General features: G+C 52.6%; 8 protein-coding genes across 8 annotated transcripts; 4 read left to right on the top strand and 4 right to left on the bottom strand.

The window, feature by feature from the left end:
- Window positions 1–769: 769 nt before the first annotated feature.
- Window positions 770–1,825, top strand: MAA_06341 (YeeE/YedE family protein; the record flags this gene model as incomplete). The annotated part of the gene is made up of 2 exons (XM_007824339.1): window positions 770–915; window positions 982–1,825. The coding sequence occupies 2 exons, from the start codon at window positions 770–772 to the stop codon at window positions 1,823–1,825; spliced, it is 990 nt and encodes a 329-aa protein (XP_007822530.1).
- A 96-nt stretch (window positions 1,826–1,921) lies between these two features.
- Window positions 1,922–2,390, bottom strand: MAA_11346 (C6 zinc finger domain protein; the record flags this gene model as incomplete). Its single annotated transcript, XM_011413334.1, has 2 exons — window positions 1,922–2,213; window positions 2,287–2,390. 2 exons carry the CDS (start codon window positions 2,388–2,390, stop codon window positions 1,922–1,924), a joined length of 396 nt encoding a protein of 131 aa, XP_011411636.1.
- Window positions 2,391–3,063: 673 nt separating this feature from the next.
- On the bottom strand, window positions 3,064–3,678 carry MAA_06342 (Aspartyl/glutamyl-tRNA amidotransferase subunit B-related protein; the record flags this gene model as incomplete). Its single annotated transcript, XM_007824340.1, has 1 exon — window positions 3,064–3,678. One exon carries the CDS (start codon window positions 3,676–3,678, stop codon window positions 3,064–3,066), a length of 615 nt encoding a protein of 204 aa, XP_007822531.1.
- Window positions 3,679–6,430: 2,752 nt separating this feature from the next.
- MAA_11345 (uncharacterized protein) lies at window positions 6,431–7,318 on the bottom strand (the record flags this gene model as incomplete). The annotated part of the gene is made up of 5 exons (XM_011413333.1): window positions 6,431–6,620; window positions 6,680–6,765; window positions 6,905–7,066; window positions 7,135–7,246; window positions 7,308–7,318. 5 exons carry the CDS (start codon window positions 7,316–7,318, stop codon window positions 6,431–6,433), a joined length of 561 nt encoding a protein of 186 aa, XP_011411635.1.
- A 3,510-nt stretch (window positions 7,319–10,828) lies between these two features.
- Window positions 10,829–13,257, bottom strand: MAA_06343 (phosphatidylinositol 3; the record flags this gene model as incomplete). Its single annotated transcript, XM_007824341.2, has 3 exons — window positions 10,829–11,672; window positions 11,747–12,538; window positions 12,602–13,257. 3 exons carry the CDS (start codon window positions 13,255–13,257, stop codon window positions 10,829–10,831), a joined length of 2,292 nt encoding a protein of 763 aa, XP_007822532.2.
- Window positions 13,258–14,241: 984 nt separating this feature from the next.
- Window positions 14,242–16,195, top strand: MAA_06344 (FAD-binding, type 2; the record flags this gene model as incomplete). Its single annotated transcript, XM_007824342.1, has 2 exons — window positions 14,242–15,066; window positions 15,137–16,195. 2 exons carry the CDS (start codon window positions 14,242–14,244, stop codon window positions 16,193–16,195), a joined length of 1,884 nt encoding a protein of 627 aa, XP_007822533.1.
- A 633-nt stretch (window positions 16,196–16,828) lies between these two features.
- Window positions 16,829–17,512, top strand: MAA_06345 (GCN5-related N-acetyltransferase (GNAT) domain protein; the record flags this gene model as incomplete). The annotated part of the gene is made up of 1 exon (XM_007824343.1): window positions 16,829–17,512. One exon carries the CDS (start codon window positions 16,829–16,831, stop codon window positions 17,510–17,512), a length of 684 nt encoding a protein of 227 aa, XP_007822534.1.
- Window positions 17,513–20,274: 2,762 nt separating this feature from the next.
- On the top strand, window positions 20,275–20,751 carry MAA_06346 (uncharacterized protein; the record flags this gene model as incomplete). The annotated part of the gene is made up of 1 exon (XM_007824344.1): window positions 20,275–20,751. The coding sequence occupies one exon, from the start codon at window positions 20,275–20,277 to the stop codon at window positions 20,749–20,751; it is 477 nt and encodes a 158-aa protein (XP_007822535.1).
- Between the last annotated feature and the right edge of the window lie 1,232 nt (window positions 20,752–21,983).

Here is a 21,983-nt window from a genome sequence, read left to right as displayed (position 1 = left end):
ATCAAGGTGCCCGACCTGACACTTACATGCCCGGGTCACACAGTGCACATCCGGGCCAAGGTGGGTCCAAAGAGAATCGAACCAGACCCCACAGCTTGAGACTTCCATGAGGCTTCGAGGCTCGGGCCAGGTCGGCGAATCATCAATTCCACGGCGACAACAACTTGTGCGCATTGTTCAGCAACCAGTCACCTGCCGCATGGCTACAAATTTTCCACATTTCAAACTCCGGCTTTGAGCCACCTGAAAGGGGGGGGAAATACTAAAAAAAGAAAAAAAAAGAATCACCACGCAAACACGACAGGACGAGCCAACGACACACAGCACGCCATGGTCCCCGACAATTGCCAATCCCACCGGACGCCATCACCAACTCGACACTAGTCACCAAACGAGCCAGTGGCCCTCCCACACACACCCCCCTTCGCCGACTACAAGAGCGTTTTACCAAGCATCCGGTTCATAAGGGGTCCTATAAACGTGGCACCATGGATCCGGATCGTCGCCGAACGAGGGCAAAGAGGGCGCCTCTGCACGCAGACCAGATCGCCGAACATCGAGTGTTGGCCCTCCTTCCGTCCGTGGAGCAATCGGCGGCCCATGCATAAAGGCCAGAAAAGGATTCCAAGGGCCAAACAGAAGGAAAGAAGATCTATAAAAGAACACGACTCCAAGAGCTCCCCTCGTCTGCCGCGTTCCTCGGCCGCATCTCTACGTAAAAACAAAAGTTGAGCCGCATCTACATCTCTCCGCGGTCGAGTCTTTCCCCATGGCCGCCACTGCGATATCGGGGGCTGCCTTTGGCGCTGCCATGATGGCCGCCGGCTTCCACCAGCCTTCTGTGGTGATTTCGCAGTTGAAGTTCGAGAATTGGCACATGTTCCAGACCTTTCTGGCTGCCACTGCCACCAGCGCGTGAGTCGAGGCCCGTCTTCCTTCGAGGGCGTGGGGGGGGCACCAACTAACACACGTCTCCGCCAGGGCGATATACGCCGTTGCCGAGCGTCTGGGCTACGCAAAGATCTCGCCCCGGAACTCGTCTCCCCTGGGCCTCTTGTCCAGCTACGACGGCAACATTCTGGGCGGCGGCCTCCTGGGCGCGGGCATGGCCCTGTCGGGCTCGTGTCCCGGCACGCTCTACGCACAGCTGGCGGCGGGTGTTCGGTCAGGCTTCCACGCCTTGGACGGCGCCATCATTGGCGGCGTGCTCTGGTCCGGACTGGTGAGCAGGCTGGTCAAGAGACGGCGGGAGAAGGCGGGCGCGAGGCCGGAACCAGCTGTCGTCGGTGAGCGGCTGGGCCTGTCCAACGGCACCGCGCTGCTGTTGCTCGAGGCCGTCTGCGTGGCCGTCATTGCTGCCACGACGCTGTATACGCCCGTCAGTCCCACGGCCAAGATTCCCGGCGCGCTGGCTGGCCTCCTCGTCGGGGGCGCACAGCTCGTTTCTATTCTCTCGCGGAGGACCATGATGGGCATCTCGGGCTCATACGAGGAGGTGGGCAATTTCTTCTGGTGGCTCGTCCGGGGGGCCGACACCAATGCCAAGCCTTCTTCGTACCAGAACATCCTGTTTGCGTCTTGGGTCGCGGCCGGCGCTTGGGGTCTCTTGAGGCTGGTCCCTGGGTTGGCGTCTGGCCCTGCCTACGAGATATCACCATTGTTGGCCGTGTCAGGCGGTGTGTTGATGGCTGTTGGGTCGAGAATGGCGGGCGGGTGCACTTCGGGGCATGGTATTAGTGGTATCTCGCTGCTGTCTGTGTCGAGCGTCGTCACGATTATGAGTGCGTTTGCTGCTGGGGGTGTGGTCGCGCCGTTGGTTCATTGATCTTGTCCAATTTCCTCGTCTATCAATCTTATTATTATTTAGCTGTACAGCACAAGTCCGTTCCTAGGCAGCCCGTTGACGAGAATAAAGTGTTGCCTATTTCTTGAGTCCACATCCTTTCTTCGCAGTCACTTCAATCTCAATCTTCATTTCCTCCTTCATTAACGCAGACTGGATCATCATGGCCGCAGGCTTGACATCTCCAAACCACTTCCTCAACACCGGCCAGGTCTTGGGGAAGTCGTCACGATCCGGCAAGATGTATTGGACACGAACGACGTCCGCCATGCAAGAACCAGCTTCCATCAATGCCTTGTCGACATTGCGCAGGGTTTGCTCCGCTTGCTCTGCCACATTGTCTGATATTTCGCCCGTTTGGTAGTTGTACCTTGACGAGAGTCATCAGTTGTTAAAAACGGTGAAACATGTAAACTATTAGTTCGAATCGTCTGCCGACCTACCCGGTGGTTCCGGATACCATTACCCAGTCATCTACGACAACAGCACGGGAGTATCCAATCTCGGCCTCGAACGCTGAGCCAGAGCTTATGTTTGTACGAGACATGGTTGAAGCTCTGATATTGTTGGTCTGAATGTGCAGGGTAGCGTGGGGTGCGAGAGGACGGGTACCGGGCAGAGGGCTGGCACAAGATGCATGTAGAGCACCAAGGTGATGCCTTGATTCCAAAGGGCGTGTGGTGTATTAAAACAAAACTGGCGGTAAACTGGCATTTCGATTGGATGAGTCATTTAGAACCGCGAGTATCCCGTTTTAAGCTTGTTGGCCGTCGTCAAGTTTGGTGGGGCAGCTGCGAACAAAAGGCCGTTATGCTCGTTGATTGCGTGGTCGCGTTTGTGTTGAATAAACAATACGCACTTCTGGTAAAGAATTGAACCAACAATCAATATTTCACGGTATAAAGCTGAAGCTCGAATCCCAGGCGTTGTTTTTTTGAGACCTCAGTTTCGTTTTGTCGCTGTTCCAATGTCAAGCATTGATGGCTGTCCGTTGACTTTTGTCTTCTCCAGGTGCTGCTCGTCCGTACGGGTTGTAGTAGTACATGACCTAGGTACAGCATATACTTTGCGTGCCCATCACCGAGTTCCAAGAAATGTCTGTATATGATCAGGTGATCTGCTTGCTAGGCCGTGGGGAGAGTGAGATCGTGGTATCGATTGCCGCTAAAAGCTGTTATACACTGATATAATACAATACACAGGATGGCACGTCCCGTCCTTTACTGGCCCGCCAACTCTTTGACCATATTGGCAACAACTTTCTTGTCCACATCCTTGCCCTCCAAAGCACCAGACAAGCGTTTCATCACGTCGCCAATTAGGGACTTTGTAGCCGTCCCTGCGCTCTTGGAAGCGTCAACTGCTTCCTGTATCAAGGCCTTTAGCTCGGCTTCTCCCAGAGTTTGAACACCACTGCCGGCCAGGTACTCATCCAGAATACGGATCTGTACGTTCTCCTTCTCGACGAGATCCTCGCGGCCTGCGGTCTTGGCATCAGCCGCGGCATCTTGGGCACTCTTCTGAATGCGTCGCATTAGGGCAACGAGCTGCACATCGGTCCGAATCGGGCTGGAGGTCTTGGAGGCGTTGAGGTTGGCAGACATGATTGATCGCAACACGGATAGCCGTGGAGCGTCCTTGGCTCGCATGGCGGTCTTGAGGTCTCCCTTGAGCTTCTGCAAGAAGGGTGGAGGAGCATCCTCAGTGGTCGTCGAGAATGCTCGGTGAGTTCGCTGCATGAAGACTGACGGCATGCTTCTACTAGTACGTGGCATGCGGGCTGGCTGTGCCCAGCGCACCGCTGAGAGAAGAGACATTGATCGGTTGGATGCCATTGTCCTGAGCCCAATTGAGCACTCAATTGACGTGGTAGTTTGGGTTGGTAGTGCTGTTGATGAAGCCAAGGTCGCTCCGCAATATCTTGTGGAAACAAAGCTCAACACAGACCACGGCCAGCTTTTTTTTGTTTGTCAGATCCAGAACAGTGAGAGGCGAGAGGTTCAACTGTCAAAGACCACCAGCTATTGGCTGGCTGCAGGTGCGCAGTCAATCAGTGGATACACCCACCAGACGGTACCTGTTGTGTTAGCTTCGAGGTTACATACATGTTCACGTACATTTATTACACACATGTTCTCCGTAGGGAGACGTCTAATAGCTTCAATGTTAATAGAACTGGCTGGAGTACATGCTTACCATAATGTCTCAAAACGTTGGACCAGTCTCTGACCCGCTGAATGTTAAAGTCAACTTATGCACCGATATGCCCAGACGTCGAGAAACTTGTTCTCCAGTATTTAGGCAGCCATAATCGTCCAGGACTCCAGTTGTCTCCTTTCTCATTATACCCAGCCATGGGCATGCGTTAAAGCTGCAAACATCACTGGCTGGGTGGACGATGAGCTGCATATCGATCTATCTATGCGCGCTAAGCCCGGGCATCCTTTCATATATCACCAGAAATGATGCCATGATGTCGCAAAATCTACCTGAGAATCGACGCTCTATCAAGTGGCTACAATGCTTCCCGTCCATCGCATCTCGACGACCCGCTGTGGCTTGAGGATCGGCGCTGTCGCGCTATCACCTGATCCCGGCCTGGCAGCAACAACCGGAACCAAGTTTCAAATTACAACTGGTCAGCCGGTGACGCAGATTCCGGTATTATTTGTTTGAATGGCTTGCCAAAGAAGACTCTGCTCCGCCTGCTCGCTTGGCAAAATATTGGTGACACCATGTACTGATCGGGAGTTCCATGTAGTTACGCTGCTGTTGCCAACCAGGATGGGAGCGCTCCGTAGCCCGCCGCAGAAATGACCCTTGGTGTACGGAGTACTGATAGATAGAAACAGAAACATTTGTCCCTTAGCATGAGGACCACGTCTCTCAATATTGGAGAGAACATCGACAGATAAGTAGAAGTTACACCGCCCCTGGCCGAACTTGGCTCGGAGCTTCGGACGAGAAGCGGACGCCCATGTCCGCCGGTCTGCAAAGCATTGAAACAAATTAGCCGTCGTTAAACGTCGCTAACAGCGTGGGCATGGGGAGCCAGGGGAGGAGGAGCTGGGAGGAAGGGCGAGGCAATCAGTCCCCAAGAAGACGAATACCAGCGCGAAGCCGAAAATCCGACTTGGCCGGCTGGCATGGCGTACTGGTGCCCAACATGTCTCCCGTCGCCCATCCACGGAGATGAGAGACATGTTGGGTAAGCCATGGCTCGGGTTTTGATTCGACTCGCCCTCACCACGGTTTCGTTGCAATCACCGATTTCTGGCTTGTCGGTACTGCTGTGCCCACCCCATAGGAACGCCTAAACAGGCTAAAATAAACGTGGGCGCATCCGCTGTTGTTTGTGTAGCTAATTTCTCTACACCATCTTGAGCTAACTCGGCGACGACATGGCATAAGGATGCCATGCCAACGCTTGGTGTGATGACAAGGACGCAACTTTAGAAGTTGACCCCCGCAGAGTCTAAAGCTGCCATTTTCGGCCATTCCATGTCCAACCTCCAAGGCCCAACATTGAAATCGCCTGAGCGCCTGGTCGCACCTGCCTGTGTCGCGGAATGCCGTGCCTGCTAGCTTGGAAAGCTCGAGCGCGGACGACGACCGTTGACCTCCTTCAGCACTGAGCTCTCCACCATGACATCTGCTTTGCAATACCGTCCTCTTCTCTCGATATTTGAGACTGTTTTTTGACCAGTACCTCCACCGCCTGCTCCTTGCCGTCTTTGCTGACCACCAGGGGCTGAAGGTGGAGGCCATTCAAAACGAAATACTAGCAGGAGGTACATGATGGGACTGCCAGGGCCGCGGCATGGGCCTGTCCTAATACCTCGAGTTCATGATACCTGCGAAGGTAGGTACTCAAACAGTTCATGACTCAAGTATCCTTGGACCGAGGCCCTGGCCATGGCCTTACGCTTCAGGTTTACGGCCAATGCAAACGTATCTGAGTAATAATGTAAGCAGGCTGTCCTCTGTACTTGACTCTAGTTGGCGCCTGGCATGATCACTGTGAACGACACTTACAACGGGAAATAGGCCTGTTCGGACTTATGTTAGCCTTTGCCAGACGACATTTGACGCCCCTCGACTTCATACCTTGTACAGCGGATTAGCTGCCTCTTCTCTTGCGTCCTTTATTAAACTCATGAAGGGGTCCAACGGCACTCTGGGAGCTACCAGTTAACTCCGGGTTCCAAGCCATGAGAAGTCTGCTTACTTTTGCAATTTTGTAAATGGATACAAGGCCAATGAATGCAGTAATTGGGCAACATTCTCAGCATTAGCGGACCCTATGTCACGATTTCTTTCATCTGACGAAGAGGCACCTCAGCTGTGAGCCCTGTTTCATCGAATTTGCGGACCACGTACCAGCTGGCCAAGGACACATGGGCAACATTAGCAACCGCGATTCAACGTCCGTGAAACCCACGTTCGTCATCCGATGTTTCAGCTGGAGAGCTGCTCTGGTGTCTTTCATAGGATGCATTGCATCAAGATACAGGCAAGACCATATGGAAAGTGCGTGGGCTGGCTCCTCAACTGTTAACTCCTAGCTCAAATTTGGGAGATGCGGCATCACTCGCCTCTGTGCAAAGTTCCGTTGTCTGATTGAGCATTGAAGTATATTTCCACCATCTGACACCAACCTCCAGGACGAAGAACACGAAAGATATCTTGGATGTAGCCGTGCCAACGGCTTGCGTTAATGCCACCAGACATCATTTGGCTATGGACTACATCGAACTGTCCTGGGGAGAAGGTAAACCTGGTGAGGTCAAGACGATTAGTCGCGGGCAGTCTATTTCTGGCAACAGTTTCGCTGACCTCGCGTTCAGGTCGTCAATTTGGAAAACTAGATTCTCTGGCTGGTCTTCAGGTATCATGTTGGGGCAGATATCAACGCCAATCACCTAAAGAGACGCGGTCAGCTAAGCAGTATGGCCGCTGAAGCACCTTTCTCGACGACTTGACGTGTGGAACAAACAGGTTCCACGTATTCCCTTTTGCCGAATTCCATGTCTCGCGAGGGGTTGCGGTGTGCTGTCGTACCTCACAGTCCGGATAGGCTCTGGCAACATCGAGAGCCCAGTCACCGGCTCCAAAGCCACAATCGAGGATCCGTTTCGGTTCGTTCACGGGCGGAAAGATAAGTCTACCATCGAAAAGTCGACAGAGAACAGAGTGCATTAACTCGAGATGTGCGACCTCTTCCTATATCCCAATATTAGCACGCAATGGTTCCCAGTCTTTTGGTCGTGGAATAAACGGAGAGCACATACCTCGTCGACTGGGCCAAAATATACTCCGTTAGTCACAGCGTGCTTTTGATACGATCGGCCGTGATGCTCCAACGTTTCCTCAAACGACTTGTCCAGAGGGACGGTCCCATCTCTTCTCGGACGGTTAGTGCTCACTTGCCAAGCCCGAATTTGGTGTTCATGATATCCCTTACTCGGTGTCCATATTTTGGTTTGATGGATACTTATGTAAACAAGTATTGCTTCTGGGTAATGCGTTGTGGACATGAACAGATATTTCGTGGGTAGGGAGATGCAAGAGTTATCACTAGTCTCACGCGAAAGAGGCAGTCATGTGGTATGCGAAAGAACAATCCCGGTCCGCCTGTCAGGTTTTCCAACCACAATACAAGCCTACAGCATCGTATGACTTGCCACAGAAGCTAGAAAATCGACGACCGATAATATTTTCTCTGAAGGAATGAAGGAAGGCCTGGAATATTTGGCTCCGGCACGTGTTCGACATTGGAAGACTCAATAGAGAGCTGAGACATTGAGAAAGACCTGCTTCATCAACTGCGTGGCCCAGTCCTTCCATTTACAAACTTCAACGCAGTCAGCTATTGTTTGTGCCACCCAATCAACCATAAGAGCCCACCAACGTCCAGGGGTGGGTTCAGATGGAGGGCAGAGACGCAAACCCGACTTGTGTCTACTATTATGACGCACGATGGATCCGCAGGGTCCAGATTCAACGAGGAGCAACGAATATGATCTCAAACCACACCGTTGCGGAAGCCCAATGGGAGGACAAAATCCCTCGCAACCAATTGTGCTGTCTGGACCCGAGGTGACTGTGAAGGGCTTGTGCTCTTGTGAACCATGATGCTGTTATACTCATGGCTTAGAGTGCCAGTGTCATGGGATGGGAATGTTTTATTTCGCCATCTCCCCCGCAAGCTGGCTCAATGCTTTTTCACGATCGTCTACGTGGATGGGCCAAGAAATGAGACTTTACAGCCTGACGACATTCTCGTCCTGGGCCAGAACAACGGTACTAGGCAGTCGTGCTTGTCTAATGTTCAGAAGGACAGCATAGCCGAGAACGCTCTTTAGGAAACCTGCCACATTCTCTATGAAGTATCATCGGGGGTGTACTTGAAAGCCGAATGTTCGTTGATGGTGGCATCGGTACTCGTCGAGGCTTGCAAGGACCGACATTGCCCTGGCCGGGCGCTTCGCGGCGCTTTAATTTATCCCCTGTGGACATGGAGGCTGTTATGCCCTAGGCCTGAGAACTGTCCATCCTCCAGCGCAGTGACGTTACTTGCAGAGAGCGGGCTTTGAACGGAAAAGGTCAAGTACCTCTGATCTCTTGACATGGCCGCAGAAACTTCCAGACCGGCTGCGGAAGGCAACTACAAATCAGGCAGCATTCAACTGCACAATATGGCCTTACCACCTGTCCCAAAGCCTGTTTGTATCTTTTGAAGTCTTCTACGGCCACTGAGCCTCGGGTGGCGACCTAGTGAAGAAGGAATTACCGAAGGAATGAATGAGCAGGTCAATCCTTGGCCTTGGACGTGCGTTCTGAGGCTTCATGGCACCCACTCTTGTGGACCTCAAATGTTACTTACTCAATACCGAAGCAACGGGAGATCTTGCCAAGCAACCAAGCTATCTGCCCAACCCGAGCGCCACCAGGCATGCTTCCCGCTGTATGTAAGAACTGATCCCTCACATATTTGTGGACTGAAACATGAACTACGGAGTAGATGGAACCGAACCTAAACAAGCAGGAGAAAATCAGATCATTATCTTCAATGGGCAAGTGATTTTTCACCCGGTGGACAAACCGAGCTGGTCGAAACCGTGTAAAATGACAAGGCAGATACGGAGTAGACTCCGCCAAATAAGACAGGTCACCAAAACTCATTAGCCTCCGTGTCTCCCTACGGTACGTGGCTGATGTAGAACTACGCAGAGACCCTGGATACACCGATAAAGACCACCTGAGAGACAAACAGACATCGACAAGGGTCGGGTACAATATAACGAAGCAGGTGTGGGCAGTGTGGGCACTCGAAACCCCCTCGCAGCTGGAAAAGTGCCAGGAGTAATACGGAGTACGTACCGGAATAATAATTTACGAAACGGGAGACGAATTTAACTCTGAGCACCGGGGAGCCATGCACCAGAAGACTGCACATTTGCGCTTCCTCACTTGTACATATATCAATCAGCAATCGGCCCCGGACAAAACAGCACAAAGTCTTCCGGGTCAATAATGAGAGCTATCTCCAATGAGATGCCGATTGGCCACGTGTTACTCAATTCAGTGGCGTTGGTTGCGAAAGGTGCCATGGTTGATGTACATAAAATGGCGGTCTTCCTACACACAGGGCTATGCTGAACAGGCACATTTGCCAAGGACCCATCTACAGAGTATTGTTTAGATGGTCTGAATCAACCATGAACAACTAAACTACGTGCATACAATAGCGACTGCTTCAACCACCTATCTGTACCAGACATTATGTACACTGCATGCTCTCTCTATGCCCCCCTGCAGGGATCAAGTGAATTGTTAAATATGGGGTCAACTGGAGAGGGATTTTGGAACCGCCTGAGTTTCGTCGAACCGAGACTGAGAAACTCTGGGAACGAGCCAAGATATTTCGGACGGATGGAATTCGCCATGCGGCAAGATTTGGCCCGGGGGCCAGGTCCTTGTCACCACGCTTTGCTGGCTTTGAATTTTGCCATGACACCGCGGTTTCGAGGACGGACCGGCGCGAGCCATGCCTCGCAGGGGGCCTATCCTTGCGCAAGCAAGCCCTTTTGCCGAACCAAGCCCTCGGGTTTAGCGTATCGCGTGGGGGACCAGCTCCTCGGGTTTTAGGCAAGTCTAGTTTGCGTCATGGTATTGGGATCCTACTCTTTGGGCTGAGACATGTTACCGTAGTGTTCTGGCCCGTCGAAAATTGCTGATCCAAGTTTTCTTGTACAATTGAGCAACGATGCTCTCGGGGCTACGGAGTGGAAACCTCAAAGGCTTGTGCTACCGTGGCCAAGCACAGGGGTTTGAAGGGTGTCATTCCGGGAATTGGTGTCAGATTTTTTGAACATAGTCTATAACCAAGTTTATCGTATCCATGCTGTACTACATAAGTGTTGACCACTCTGTTGCTAAAGCCCCGTACGTCCCACCAAAAGAGTCTAATTCCGCATGCGCAGTTATTTTGCACCCCTCTCAAGCCCAGAATTGCAAGCGCCGTACGGAGTAGGGAGTACTGAATAATGACGGGAGAATGAGGTGTAAAAAGAGGGGGAAAGAAAATTGCTATGTCTATAATTACATCATTGTATAACATGAACAGTCACAAATCAGGCCGACACGACTGGATCAGGTACCCAACGGAGCGATTGGCCGGCTTTTTGAGTCATGACTCCTGTCATAAAGTAACGAGCGTTCAAGCGGCGCAGGTGCCCCGTTCAAGCACCAGCTCGAACTGGCCGGCTTTTGCCTGCGTACGGCGTGATAGTCCACTTGACTAGGCCCGACACTGAAGTTAGATGGTCCCTGTAGCAGATGTTTGTGGCTGTTGCGCCGCCAAACACGAGGGCGGGTTTCGGCCTGTCAGTGGATCTGAACTTGACCATCTGAGCTTAACAGACATGCAGCTGCCAAAAACGGGCGAGTTTTCTCCCCCAAATTATATGGCGCGGGCCTCGATTAGCACCAGGTGAAGACAGGGTTTCTGCTCTTGACGGCTTCAAGCCGCTCCACGATGACCTTGCGCTGGTTGCCCATTTGTCCTTCTGCTGCCGCATAACCCAAGTCCCCATCGAGGTCGTCACTGTCGTACGAATCATGCGAGTCGCCGTACAGCTGTTGGGCTATGGTGTTACTATTCCGCCTTGCAGCTGCCGGTGAAGCGAACGAGTATCTCCGCTGTTGGTAGGGCCCGTGGCGAGCTGGCTCGTAGACGTTTAGTGAGCGGGATCCTGCCTGGTTCCCAAATGGATTCCTGTCGGGCCCGTTCATGGATCGTCTCTCGTCGGATGATCGGGCACCGTCTTCGTTGGGGCTGGAAATTTCGTCGAATCGGCCAGAACGTGGCATGTCTACCGGGGCGCTCTGTAGTCCAAGAAGGTCGGCCGACGAGTCTTGATTGGCTGGTACAGAGCTAGCGATGTCGGCCTCGTCCATAGATTGACGAACGTTGGAGTTGCGCCGCAGCTCAGAAGATGTCACCCGCATAGGGACTGCAACTGGCACGTCGACCAAATCATCCCAGACGCATACTTTGGTTCGACGAGTGAGCTCGAGAGGACCGTGGTCTGGGGTTTTGAGTGCCTCCACAACATTCCAGGCCTGGCCCTTCATGACGGCGATTTGCTTGGCAAACATGCGCTCCTGGAAATCTTCATCCACCTGGAAGACTCGCTTGAGCGCCATTTGTGTTTGAGCCCACCAGGCTGTAGAAGTGAGGAGCGGAAGGAAGTGATCTCTCGTCCTTTGTGAAAATGGCCGACCAATGAGGTCTACAGGAAGGAAAAGCCAGCCAAATGGGAAACTAATAAAACATGCTGTTAGTGACTGTTGTGTTATGAGGCATTTTGAAAAATGATCTGTCAAGCGTAGACTTACCTCCGCCATGCATCAGGATGTTTCCAAGGCCATGAAAGCGAATTGTCAATGGCACCGACATACATGGCTGGATCCTTTGATGCCAATTTGTTGCTCGAAGCATTCATGGGCCTCTGGCTCCTATAAGGGTACGATGCGCTGGTAGCAGACTGCGGCATTTGCTCTAGATCAACGGGTCGGGGAGCGTTCTCGTGGTCGTCCTGTGGTGTTTCCATGTTCAGGTGTACAGGGTCCGAAGCCAGAGACACCGAGCCCGTCTCCCAGTCAACTTTGACCATCCAGTTGTCGAGCCCACGATCCGTGTTTCTCATGATATAGTCCAAGATGACAAGCTTCTCAAGTTCCTCCCTGAAAGACTGCTTAATTTGCTCCGTCCACGTAAACCGCGGCGGACTGGCGGTCCCGTCAGCATCCTCTGGCGATTCTTCGTCGCTGGAATCGGCATCTTCCGGTGACCCAGATGTAGATGGACGGCAGCTTTCTGTCCATCTCTTCCTGCGACTCCTATGCGTATCGTTTGCCCGGAAACCGGACCAATATTGGTCTGGCCAGGGGTGCTCCCGCAGAAAAACGTTTGCATCTTTGAAGCCCTTGAGGAAGACTTGAAAACTACCAGGCTTTGCAGGCAGCGGCTTCTTCTTTCGATAGAAGCTGCGACGGTCCCAGAAAGGGTAGTGGAATGATTTTGATGATAACCAGACAACATCTGTGTAGGGAACGAGGTGGGTGCGGAGTTGGCAGTCGAGTACGTAGGCTGCCGCCTCACTGACATACGACAGATTGGGAATAAGACTGCGGGTGACGGGGTTAGTTAGTTGCAACCAAAGATTCATATGATGTAGATTCAAGACGTACCAAGCTCGCCCAAAGCAGCAAGGAAAGAGGTTTCTATGAATCCATTTGTTCCATTTCGGATTACCGGCGGCATACGGCTCCTCATCCTTTGGCTTAAACACGCCGACAATCTTGCCATCCGGGTTCCTTGCAAAATAACTACCAGAGCTCCCTTGTGAAATCATGCTCGGGTGGACCTCTTGTCGAATGGCAAGGCGCACACTTTCCACAATGGCTTCGAACTCGGCCTTGGTCATGACGCCAGGTTGGTCTTCGGCCAGTCCCTCTGCCGTAACGGGCCGCACTCCCTCTGGAGGCTGGAAGACGGAGTGGTGAATCTCGAGTCTTTCCTCCTCGCCCGAAATACCCCTGCCCTTGCCGCGCTTGAATCGAGAGGCAATTTCGTCGGCCCATCGTTCCAACCTTGCATTGATGGCCTTAAGATCGACGCCACCATGAGAACCCCCTCGTCTTCGAAGCTTCGGCCGTTGGTTGGCCTTGGGGCTCATCATGCCGGAGCGATGGCGAGGCTGTGTGATGGCTGCGAAGCGCGGCGCAGAGGCCGGCTGCAAGGAGGCAGAGGAGGCGGCGAGGAGATCATCGTCCGAGTCGTCACTGAATTGGTCTGCTTGGGCCAGGCGCTCGTAGCCCGTGGTGGGAGGTCGATCCCGCGGCATGGTTTAGCTGGATGTCGAAGTTGGGCAAGCAGCCATCACGATGGGGAGAGGGCACGACTGTGTGACGAATGTCTCCTGGACACAAAGGGCTGTGTGCTTCTAGAGTCAAGCCTTTTTCAGTGACGTGTATCGATTGTAGGATCTCGGAGGTCAGATTTTGAAAGGTGATTCGGTGGATGCAAGCTAGGTAGGGTTGAAGCCAACTTGGGCCTTCAAGCTGTGTGGCAATGGACGGCACCCAAGAAAGGAGATGATGTGTGCGTAGATGGACGTGCTCGATCTTCAGCAGCTCAATGGAGACACAAGTTGCGAATTGCCCTTTTCGGCCGGACGCCTCGGCCGACCAGATACACAGATTCTTTGATGGGCAAGCTGCTCTTTGAAAAGGAGTGGAACGGTACGGAGTAATGAGTGCTGATTTCAATGTGTCAAGTCGCGCCCAGCTTGTGATGACCAACGGACCTTCGGAATACGTACATACTAGTACTACGAGTGACTGGGATTCGCGGCATTATGCCCAAAGAAGCTTAGTGTATCGTGGCACCACGAGGCCCTGGCTGTGGCTGGTTGCCCTGAGTGTGGCTTTGGCTGTGGCTCTGGATGCAGTTCCAGACTCGTTTGCTCATTCACACCTTGCACAGCATATCCAACCGTGGGCATTTTCGTGCGTCTTTCGTCTCTTCGGGCCATTTATGTAATCCATTCCCGGCACCGGGCGGCAGACGATGTTGCGCCACCAGAGTTACAGTGTCGCTGAATACGATCAATAGCACAGTTGGTGGTAAGAGCTGCCGCTGTCATGGGCTGCATTCTGCATCGTATGTGTGTCTGACCGGAAAGGTTCGAGTTCTCAGCGGAACGGATACAAAGGGGGGGGATGGACTCCAATCCCTTCTCCATGTTGAAATTTTGATTCAAGCTGATGTTTAGAGCAAACCAACTTCATCTCTTTTCATAACATAGCTTGTGGTCGCGTTCATAGCAATGGTGTCGTTACGAAAGATATCAATATCAATCTTCCTTGCCGCCTCCTCACAAACGTCTCAAACACTTGTGCTTGAAAGTAACAACTACCACACATCATGTCGCTGTCGTCCCCACGAAAAGTGCTGGCCTTCAAAACATCAATGGAACACCCTGAATTCCACCATCCAAGGTAACTTGCAAGCCGTTCGCCCCGTCGCAGCGCCCTGCTTCAACCCATCATCTCCCCTCGCTACGTCATGTGCCGTGGCGAAACAAAACGCCAACAACTCTGTCTGGCGCTCGGCTCAACCTGGTGCTGTCCAATGGGCAAACTGGGAAGCATGGCCGGAAAAAGACCAATCCTGCTATTTTGATCAGCCCAAAAATATCCCCTGTGGGCAAGGCCGCATATCGTTGTACTCGGCCGTCGTGGAGAGGGCAGAACATATACAGGCCACTGTTCGCTTTGCAGCCAAGTATAACCTTCGGTTGGCCATCAAGAACTCTGGCCACTGCTTCCTGGGCCGCTCTACTGCGCCGGAGTCGCTCCAGATATCGACCAATAAGATGAAGAGCATGACCTTTACAGACAGGTTTGTTCCAGAGGGCGCGGCTGGTAGTACTTCCGAGTCGTTTGGTTCTGCCGTGACGATTGGCGCCGGAGTCCAACTAAAGGAACTGTACGTGGCAGCTACGAAGCATAATGTCACCGTGGTTGCTGGGCTAGCACGTACTATTGGTGCTGCTGGTGGTTATATCCAGGGCGGAGGCCATTCGCCATTGGGCAACTGGAAGGGTATGGCGTCTGATAATGCGTTGGAGTTCAAGGTTGTCAATGCCAAGGTAGGATTTCTAACCTCCTAACGGCCACAGAGTCTAATATACTAAAACATCTTCCGCCTCACTTCACAAGGGCGAACTAGTCACGGCCAACAGCTACAAGAACCAAGACCTCTTCTGGGCTCTGCGCGGCGGCGGCGGCGGCACATTCGGCGTCGTCATCAGCGTCACCATCCGCACATTCCCAGATGTGCCCTCTGGTTTTGTGAGCTTCGGCTTCGGTACGCTGGCAGCCAACTCATCCGCATATTGGGACATGGTGAGAGCCTTCCACGCCCATCTCCCATCTGTATCGGGGGCCGGAGGAGCAGGATACTACGCAATCAGCTTCGTACCAAGCGACATCAACGGAACCAAGGTGCTCGAATTGACAGGAAGCTTCGGGTTTCTCAACGTGACAAGCGAAGAAGCTATTCAAAAGGCCGTAGCCCCCATGATGGCAGAGGTGAATAGGTACACCGGCCATGCATCCGGGTACAACATCTCCATAAACCCCCGAGTATCAGATTACATCCTTGGCTTACTCCGCGGCGAGGCTGACGACACCGGCGGCATTGCGGTATACGGTTCACGTATGATCTCGCGAGATTTTCTCCTCTCCCGAGACGGTCCTGCTCGTCTCACGGATGCCCTTCGGGATATCGCAGAGATATCGCCCACAGGATTTATAGGGATTGTCGTTGCTGGCGGAGCGGCTGCCGATCCTACCATTGACTCGGCTCTCAATCCCGCCTGGCGGAAGACACTGACTCATATAGCCTTTGGAGCAGGCTGGAACAGCACCACTCCTGTGAAGGAAATAAGGGCTATTCAGGAGGAGCTGACCAATATCAAGATGGAAAAGCTGCGAGTTTTGGAGCCGCATATGGGCGCGTATCTCAACGAGGCGGATCCGAATGAAAAGGACTTTCAGAAGTCCTTCTGGGGGGCGAATTATGCCAGGCTGTACAAGGTGAAGCAGGCCGTGGACCCGGATAATCTATTCATTGCGCGCAAGGGAGTAGGCAGCGAGAATTGGGACGATGCCGGTCTGTGTAGGAGGGCGAGCAAGATGGGCGTTGACATGCCAATTGAGGGCTTGTTGACAAAACAGGCTTGGATGCCGAAAGACTCGCCCTCGGCAGATGACTGAAATTTATGCAATTTTCTTTAGACAATTGCAAGTCGGAGGTAGTTGGCAATGTTGAGCCCATCGCGCAGCCGGCAAGCTCGGCTTTTGATACTTTTAAACCCCGTTTCGATGTGACCTGGTCACCTGGCACAAGAACTCGCAACGTCTGTTCCTAGAGAGATGGAACCAACCGCATCTACAGCTGATTAGCCTATCCTGCCCCAAAGGGAAATCAAATGCACGTCGTCTAGTAACAGTCAGACTCACCCGGCAGGCATCCATCGACTTCGACTCAGCTGGAGAACCGGGCATCAGCAAGCCCACACGCTAAATGCAGGTGCAAATCCGCCGATGAGTCAACCGGCATGGGATGAGCTCAACCGTGCCTGGTAACAAACTCCAAGGGTCCATACATATGTCCCTTTTTTTTGGTCACCAACGCCGAGTTTCGTCAGCGGCCACCGGAGCCTGGAGCCAATTCCGCCCGCGATGCCCTCCACCCAAGCCTACAATATATATACCTCCAAATCGGCTCGAAACAGCCAGTCAAGACGCCGTGGTCATTGCAAATAAACAGCACTCAACCCAAGCTCGCCAATTGGGATCCAACTAATTTCCCTTATTCCAGCCCAAGGCCTCCCATCACTCGCCACCATGCCCGTCACAATTGACTCCAGCTCCACGTACGCCGTGGACTACTCGACCGCCGACGTAGTCAACGCCTGGCGCACCGCGCGCCTGGAGTTTATCAAAATCGACAAGAGCGACCAAAACATCAAAGAGTTCCTTCCGCAGACCGAGCAGGATCCCGTGGTGCTGTCTCTCGCGTCCAGTCAAGTTCTCGCGCCCGCGGGCCAGTCAGATCTCGATGAAAGATTCGACGCCCTCAGCAAGTCTCTCCTCGGCGTGGCCATTTGTCTTGGCCCATCGGAACGGGAGGACCAGCAACCGCCGTCAGAAAAGGACAAGAAGGGGAAGGAGAAGCCTACCATCATCGGAACCATGTGTCTCGGCTGGGGGGGTATTAGCCCCCAAAATGCGCATCATCGCTCGGCGCATATGGGCATCGTGATTGGCAAGGCCTATCAGAACAAAGGGTACGGGAGGGAGGCGATCAATTGGATGGTTGACTGGGCGTTTAAGCATGCGGGTTTGCATACCGTGTGCATGGTTGCTGTAAGCTACAACCAGAGGGGCATTCATTTGTATCAGGACATCGGCTTCAGGTTGGAGGGACGCCGGAGGGAAGTGTGCTACTTTAATCGGGCGTGGCATGACGAGCTGGACTTTGGCATGACGGAGCACGAGTGGGAGAAGTTGAGGGGAGCATCTTCCTAGCCGACTCCAAGGGGGGTATGAGGCATGGTCAAGGGAAAAGGAGAACAAAAAGGCGAGAGAAGCTTGGATAGGACGATTCTTCTGTAGTTGCAAGCATGGCATGGCGTTCTGGGATACACCGCCATGCTAGGTCCATCACTGGTATGGCGCAGGAAGCATGATATCGCTCAGCATATAGAAATCAGATGGAGCTTCATTCTACGGAGCATTCCCTCTTAACTTGTGCCTGGTTTAATACTCGCGTGACATGGTCGTTCAGGCGTCCCATGAGGCCATGTTTTACGAACTGTTCAGATGTAATACACACACACACACACATATATATATATGTATATATAATATGAGGTACCTTTGGGCTCTAGAAGCAAGTGCAATATATTCCGAGACAAGACTCATAAACTTGACGTCTCAAGACACAATGGTGATATCCATCTGTCCACCTGGATTTCTGCTGCATGAATTCTGGACAAGGGTGTATCGTCCCGAAAGGCCGAAGAAGGCATCCCATGCAAAACGCAGTGTTTCCCAAATCAGTGTACAGAATAACTACATCTCACCTTCAAGAGCCCCAAGTAGCACATACGAGATAGAATCTCGGCGTAATGGTTGGCGCACCGGGGGTCCCCTTCATGCTACGTGAAATGGTGGCTAGCAAGTGATTGCTGCCGAGGCCAACACCTGACGTGATGTGTGGTTCGGAGAAGGCAATATAAAGATGCAATGTCCATTTAGTGCGAACGACTGATATTGATCGGCGCCAGACCTGTTTCTTGGACTGCATTGCAAAGCCCCCTTTGAGACCTGATGAGACAGGCGTGACGTAACGGAGAGAGGGCAGCCAATGAGTCCGAGCCTCGAGTTGGGTGACACGAAGGGAAATATCTGTTGTGGCAATGCAACAGTCAAACCCGTGTTTAGTGAGTGCATGATACATGGCCAACATTGCGTTCCATGGGTTTGGATTGCGACTAGGCTGAATGACGGAGCCGTCAAACAGTGATTTTCACTCTTGCGTCGCCACTCTCCATAGACACATTGACACAATATCTTACAATGATGTGTCAAAGTGTCCGGTTTAGGCTCCCGAGTGAGTTTGGCCCCCAACAGCATTGTCATGCTGGACCTGGGGCGATGACAACGGTGATACAACCGTCGACAGAGCGCGCGGCTTTACTCCAGTCAGGTCCACCGCCAAACCGCCTGTTGTAGCCGTGGCATTGCGTATGTGACTAGAAATTTTTGCATTCATGATAACTACTTTGCGGAGTACGGGGTCGTCTGCACAATAAGTCATTCGTTATTCATGCGGCGGTACGACAAGACAACAAACAAACCCACCCACCGTTGAGGCCCAAGCAAACGTCTCGAGACAATCCGCCAAAAAAAAAAAAAAAAAAAAAAAGAAAAGAAAAGAAAGAAAAGACGGGAACAACGCACAGCCGCCAGAGAAACCGGATCGTCTGCCACAGGGTGAGCACACTTGGGAAAATGATGATTCCGTGGCTTTCGCCGAGGATCGAGCTTGTCCTCTGCGGCACACTAGAACTGGTGGTAAACGGCCAGCCGCATCTCGATGGGCTCTCTCGCACCCCAATCTTTCCGTGTCTCTGCTTGGTTCTGGCAGGTGGTAGGCACGCAGACTAGTAGCAGTACGGAGTAGTAGTCGTCCCATGCGCCAGTCGAGTTGGGTGGTGATGACTGGCGTTCTCGCGTAGGCATTTATTGGTATTGTAGGGGGGCGCATGGGCCTGACTGGGCTGGAGGGAAGAAAGAGTTGGGTGCATTTCTAATGCATGGCCAAAGCCAGGATCCACGGGAATGGTGCGGTGGCCGCGGAGGAGGATTGGCGGATTGGCTGCGGTAGCATGACATCAATGGAGCACCGGAGGCGGCGGCCCTGGCCCTTGGACTTGATTGGGACAATGCAGATTGAAAGAAGTCCCGAGGTCCTGAGTCACCAAAACATTGAAGGCATCCACAGACTCGTGGTTGCCCAGTGCCTCCGCTTGACTGCTTGTGGCATATCAAACGCCCTAGCGCCATTCGTGTCGTGACAGTTTTCAGCATCGGGTGCCGACATCAAGGTTTGGTGGCTTCTTCGTCCTACTCTTGGGGGGGTCTCAGGTGACCTTCCCCAGGTTGGGCCTTTGGTCTGTGCTGGCCGATGGAGCTCGCTTGAGGTCGGCTGGCGTCCGGCTGGTGCAATTGTGTCTAGCGCCAACCGTGGATTGAATTACTAGTTCTACTACTAGTACTATTTGCATGGTAGCAAGATGCCGATGGCATGTAGGGAAGGAGGGAGTAGCAACGAGGAAGCAAGCACGACCAAGGGCAGTAGCAAGTAGCAAGTACCGGGGAGAGCACGGATGAGACTCTACGGAGCAACCAGACTGAACAATTGTCTCTGGCTGCCCGGGCCAGGAACTCGCCGTCAATGCCCAGTACTCGCAAGACCAGAACCAGACGATTCACCCCTCCCAGACTTATTCTTTGTTCTTGTCTTGTATTTTATTAATTGCTTCCCCCTTGCTCATTACCCCTTCTTCCGTTCCCTGTCCTTCATTTCTACGGTATTTAAATTCTTCCTCGTGGCACTGACTGCCGGACGTCAACTACGCGGTGCCCGTGGTTCCATTCTTGCCGAAGCCACCATATATCAGGGGCACACGACTGTTACCCTTCCCATCTACTACACCCTGCAATTCAAAGCCGCTATATTATCCTCTCTCAGTACCTTTGGCACGACGGCACACGGGGAAACAATGTCTCCCCTCACTGATGCCGGCGATGTTCTGCGAGATGCCGCCCATCTCGCTGCGGACCAAGAGGTATCCAGGGGCCGCAAGAGGTCCCGAAGCACATCCAGAGCTGCAACCTCCAAGTCCCTAAGACCCGACGAGTCTAGCACACTTCGAGGACGATCACCACGTCGTGCTACGTCTCCATTCCCGCTGCCTTCTCGCAACACCTCTCCCTCTATCCTGAGGTCGCCTACAAGCCAAATCTTACTCTACAACCAACTCAGACGGGCTCGCCGGGAGCACTGTCCGTCCCGCACTGCCTCTCCCAGCGACCGAAGCTTCAGACGACGTCAGAGGACAAGAAGCCGAAGCCGAAGCCGAAGCAGAGGATCTCGACGGGACCACGAGCCTGTTCGGTCTCCCGATATCCTCTCTAGCTTGAGGCACGAAGTCTTCTACGAACATGCCGATGGCACAGATAACAAAGCCCAACCATGACTTTGCAAAAAAAGGAAAGAAAGAAAACTAGTGTCAACATGGATCGACACGACTGCTTTGACTTGACAAGATTGTATCTTCTTGTACGATACGGAGGACTTTGTGTAGCACATGGCGCATCAAACACTGACAACGGGTAGGAGATTGGTTGTTTGGGACAAAAGGAAAGCATGCTTGTGATGAGTGGCCTGCTTTTATTCTATTTCTTAGCTTCTCATATGTACTTTTTGGCATACACGCAACGGAGTTGTAACGGGGAAACGGCAGTGTTTTTGGAACACTCAGCAGAGATGGCCGGGATTGCTGGGCGTTGACAATACTACATAGCAGTTTTTTCTTCTTGTTCTTACAAAAATGATTACCTATGTAGTTTAGCTACAAAAGAAACAATTCAATCAGACTTTGGTAGTCCTTTTCCCATACGTATCCAAATTGCCAATCCAAAGCTGATCATGGCATCAGAGTCTGCCTTATTTAAGCAATTGCCACGGGCCAGTCATCAGTCCCACTCATCCCAATGCATAGGACGGAGTACTACTAGTACTACTAGTACTCGAGTACCGGCATCAATTGATGGTGGAGTTCAGCACCTTGATGCCCGCTGTTGACACCTGAGGCGGCCCGCAGTTGCTCTCTTGCACGTGCTGAGCCAATGGCTTGCAAGGCTGTCGGTTGCTGGCCGGTACGTACCCGTGGAGCCCCGATAGGAGCTTTAATATTCCAAGCCCGACAACTTTTTTGATCTTACGATTCTCCATATCGAATCCGGTTGTCTTGCAGCACTCATCTTACCATCTTTGCAGCTGCCGCATATACAGGGCGCTGTATTGCTACGCTACATGAGACTTGGCTAGCATATACTCTCACTTGGATGATTGGATAGTCTCTTGGTCGCTGATTACTTTTGCCAACGACCGCCGTTTCCGCTTGACGATATCAACCCTGCGCCTCGGAACTTCAACCGCTTCTCAACCCCGACAGTCCCTCTCACCGCACGTATGCCAACCGTACTATTATCAGCTTGGGCGTAGGTGTTGGTAACTCGTGCAGTGAGCTGCCCATACGAGGCCCGATGCTAGAAAGAACAGCCGCCAGCCTGGAATCATGCAATCTCCAGCGCGTTTTTTCTAAGCCGGCTCGAGCCTCGAGACGGTGCAGGCAGCTCCATACGGGGTTTTGGCAGCATGGCGCCTCTGCAATTGAGCTATTCAGTATTTGGCCTGCTCCAATCA

This window comes from Metarhizium robertsii (assembly GCF_000187425.2).
Source record: "Metarhizium robertsii ARSEF 23 chromosome Unknown MAA_Scf_6, whole genome shotgun sequence".
In the NCBI taxonomy this organism is placed as follows: Eukaryota; Fungi; Ascomycota; class Sordariomycetes; order Hypocreales; family Clavicipitaceae; genus Metarhizium; species Metarhizium robertsii.
This window is presented reverse-complemented; position numbering and strand designations above follow the sequence as displayed.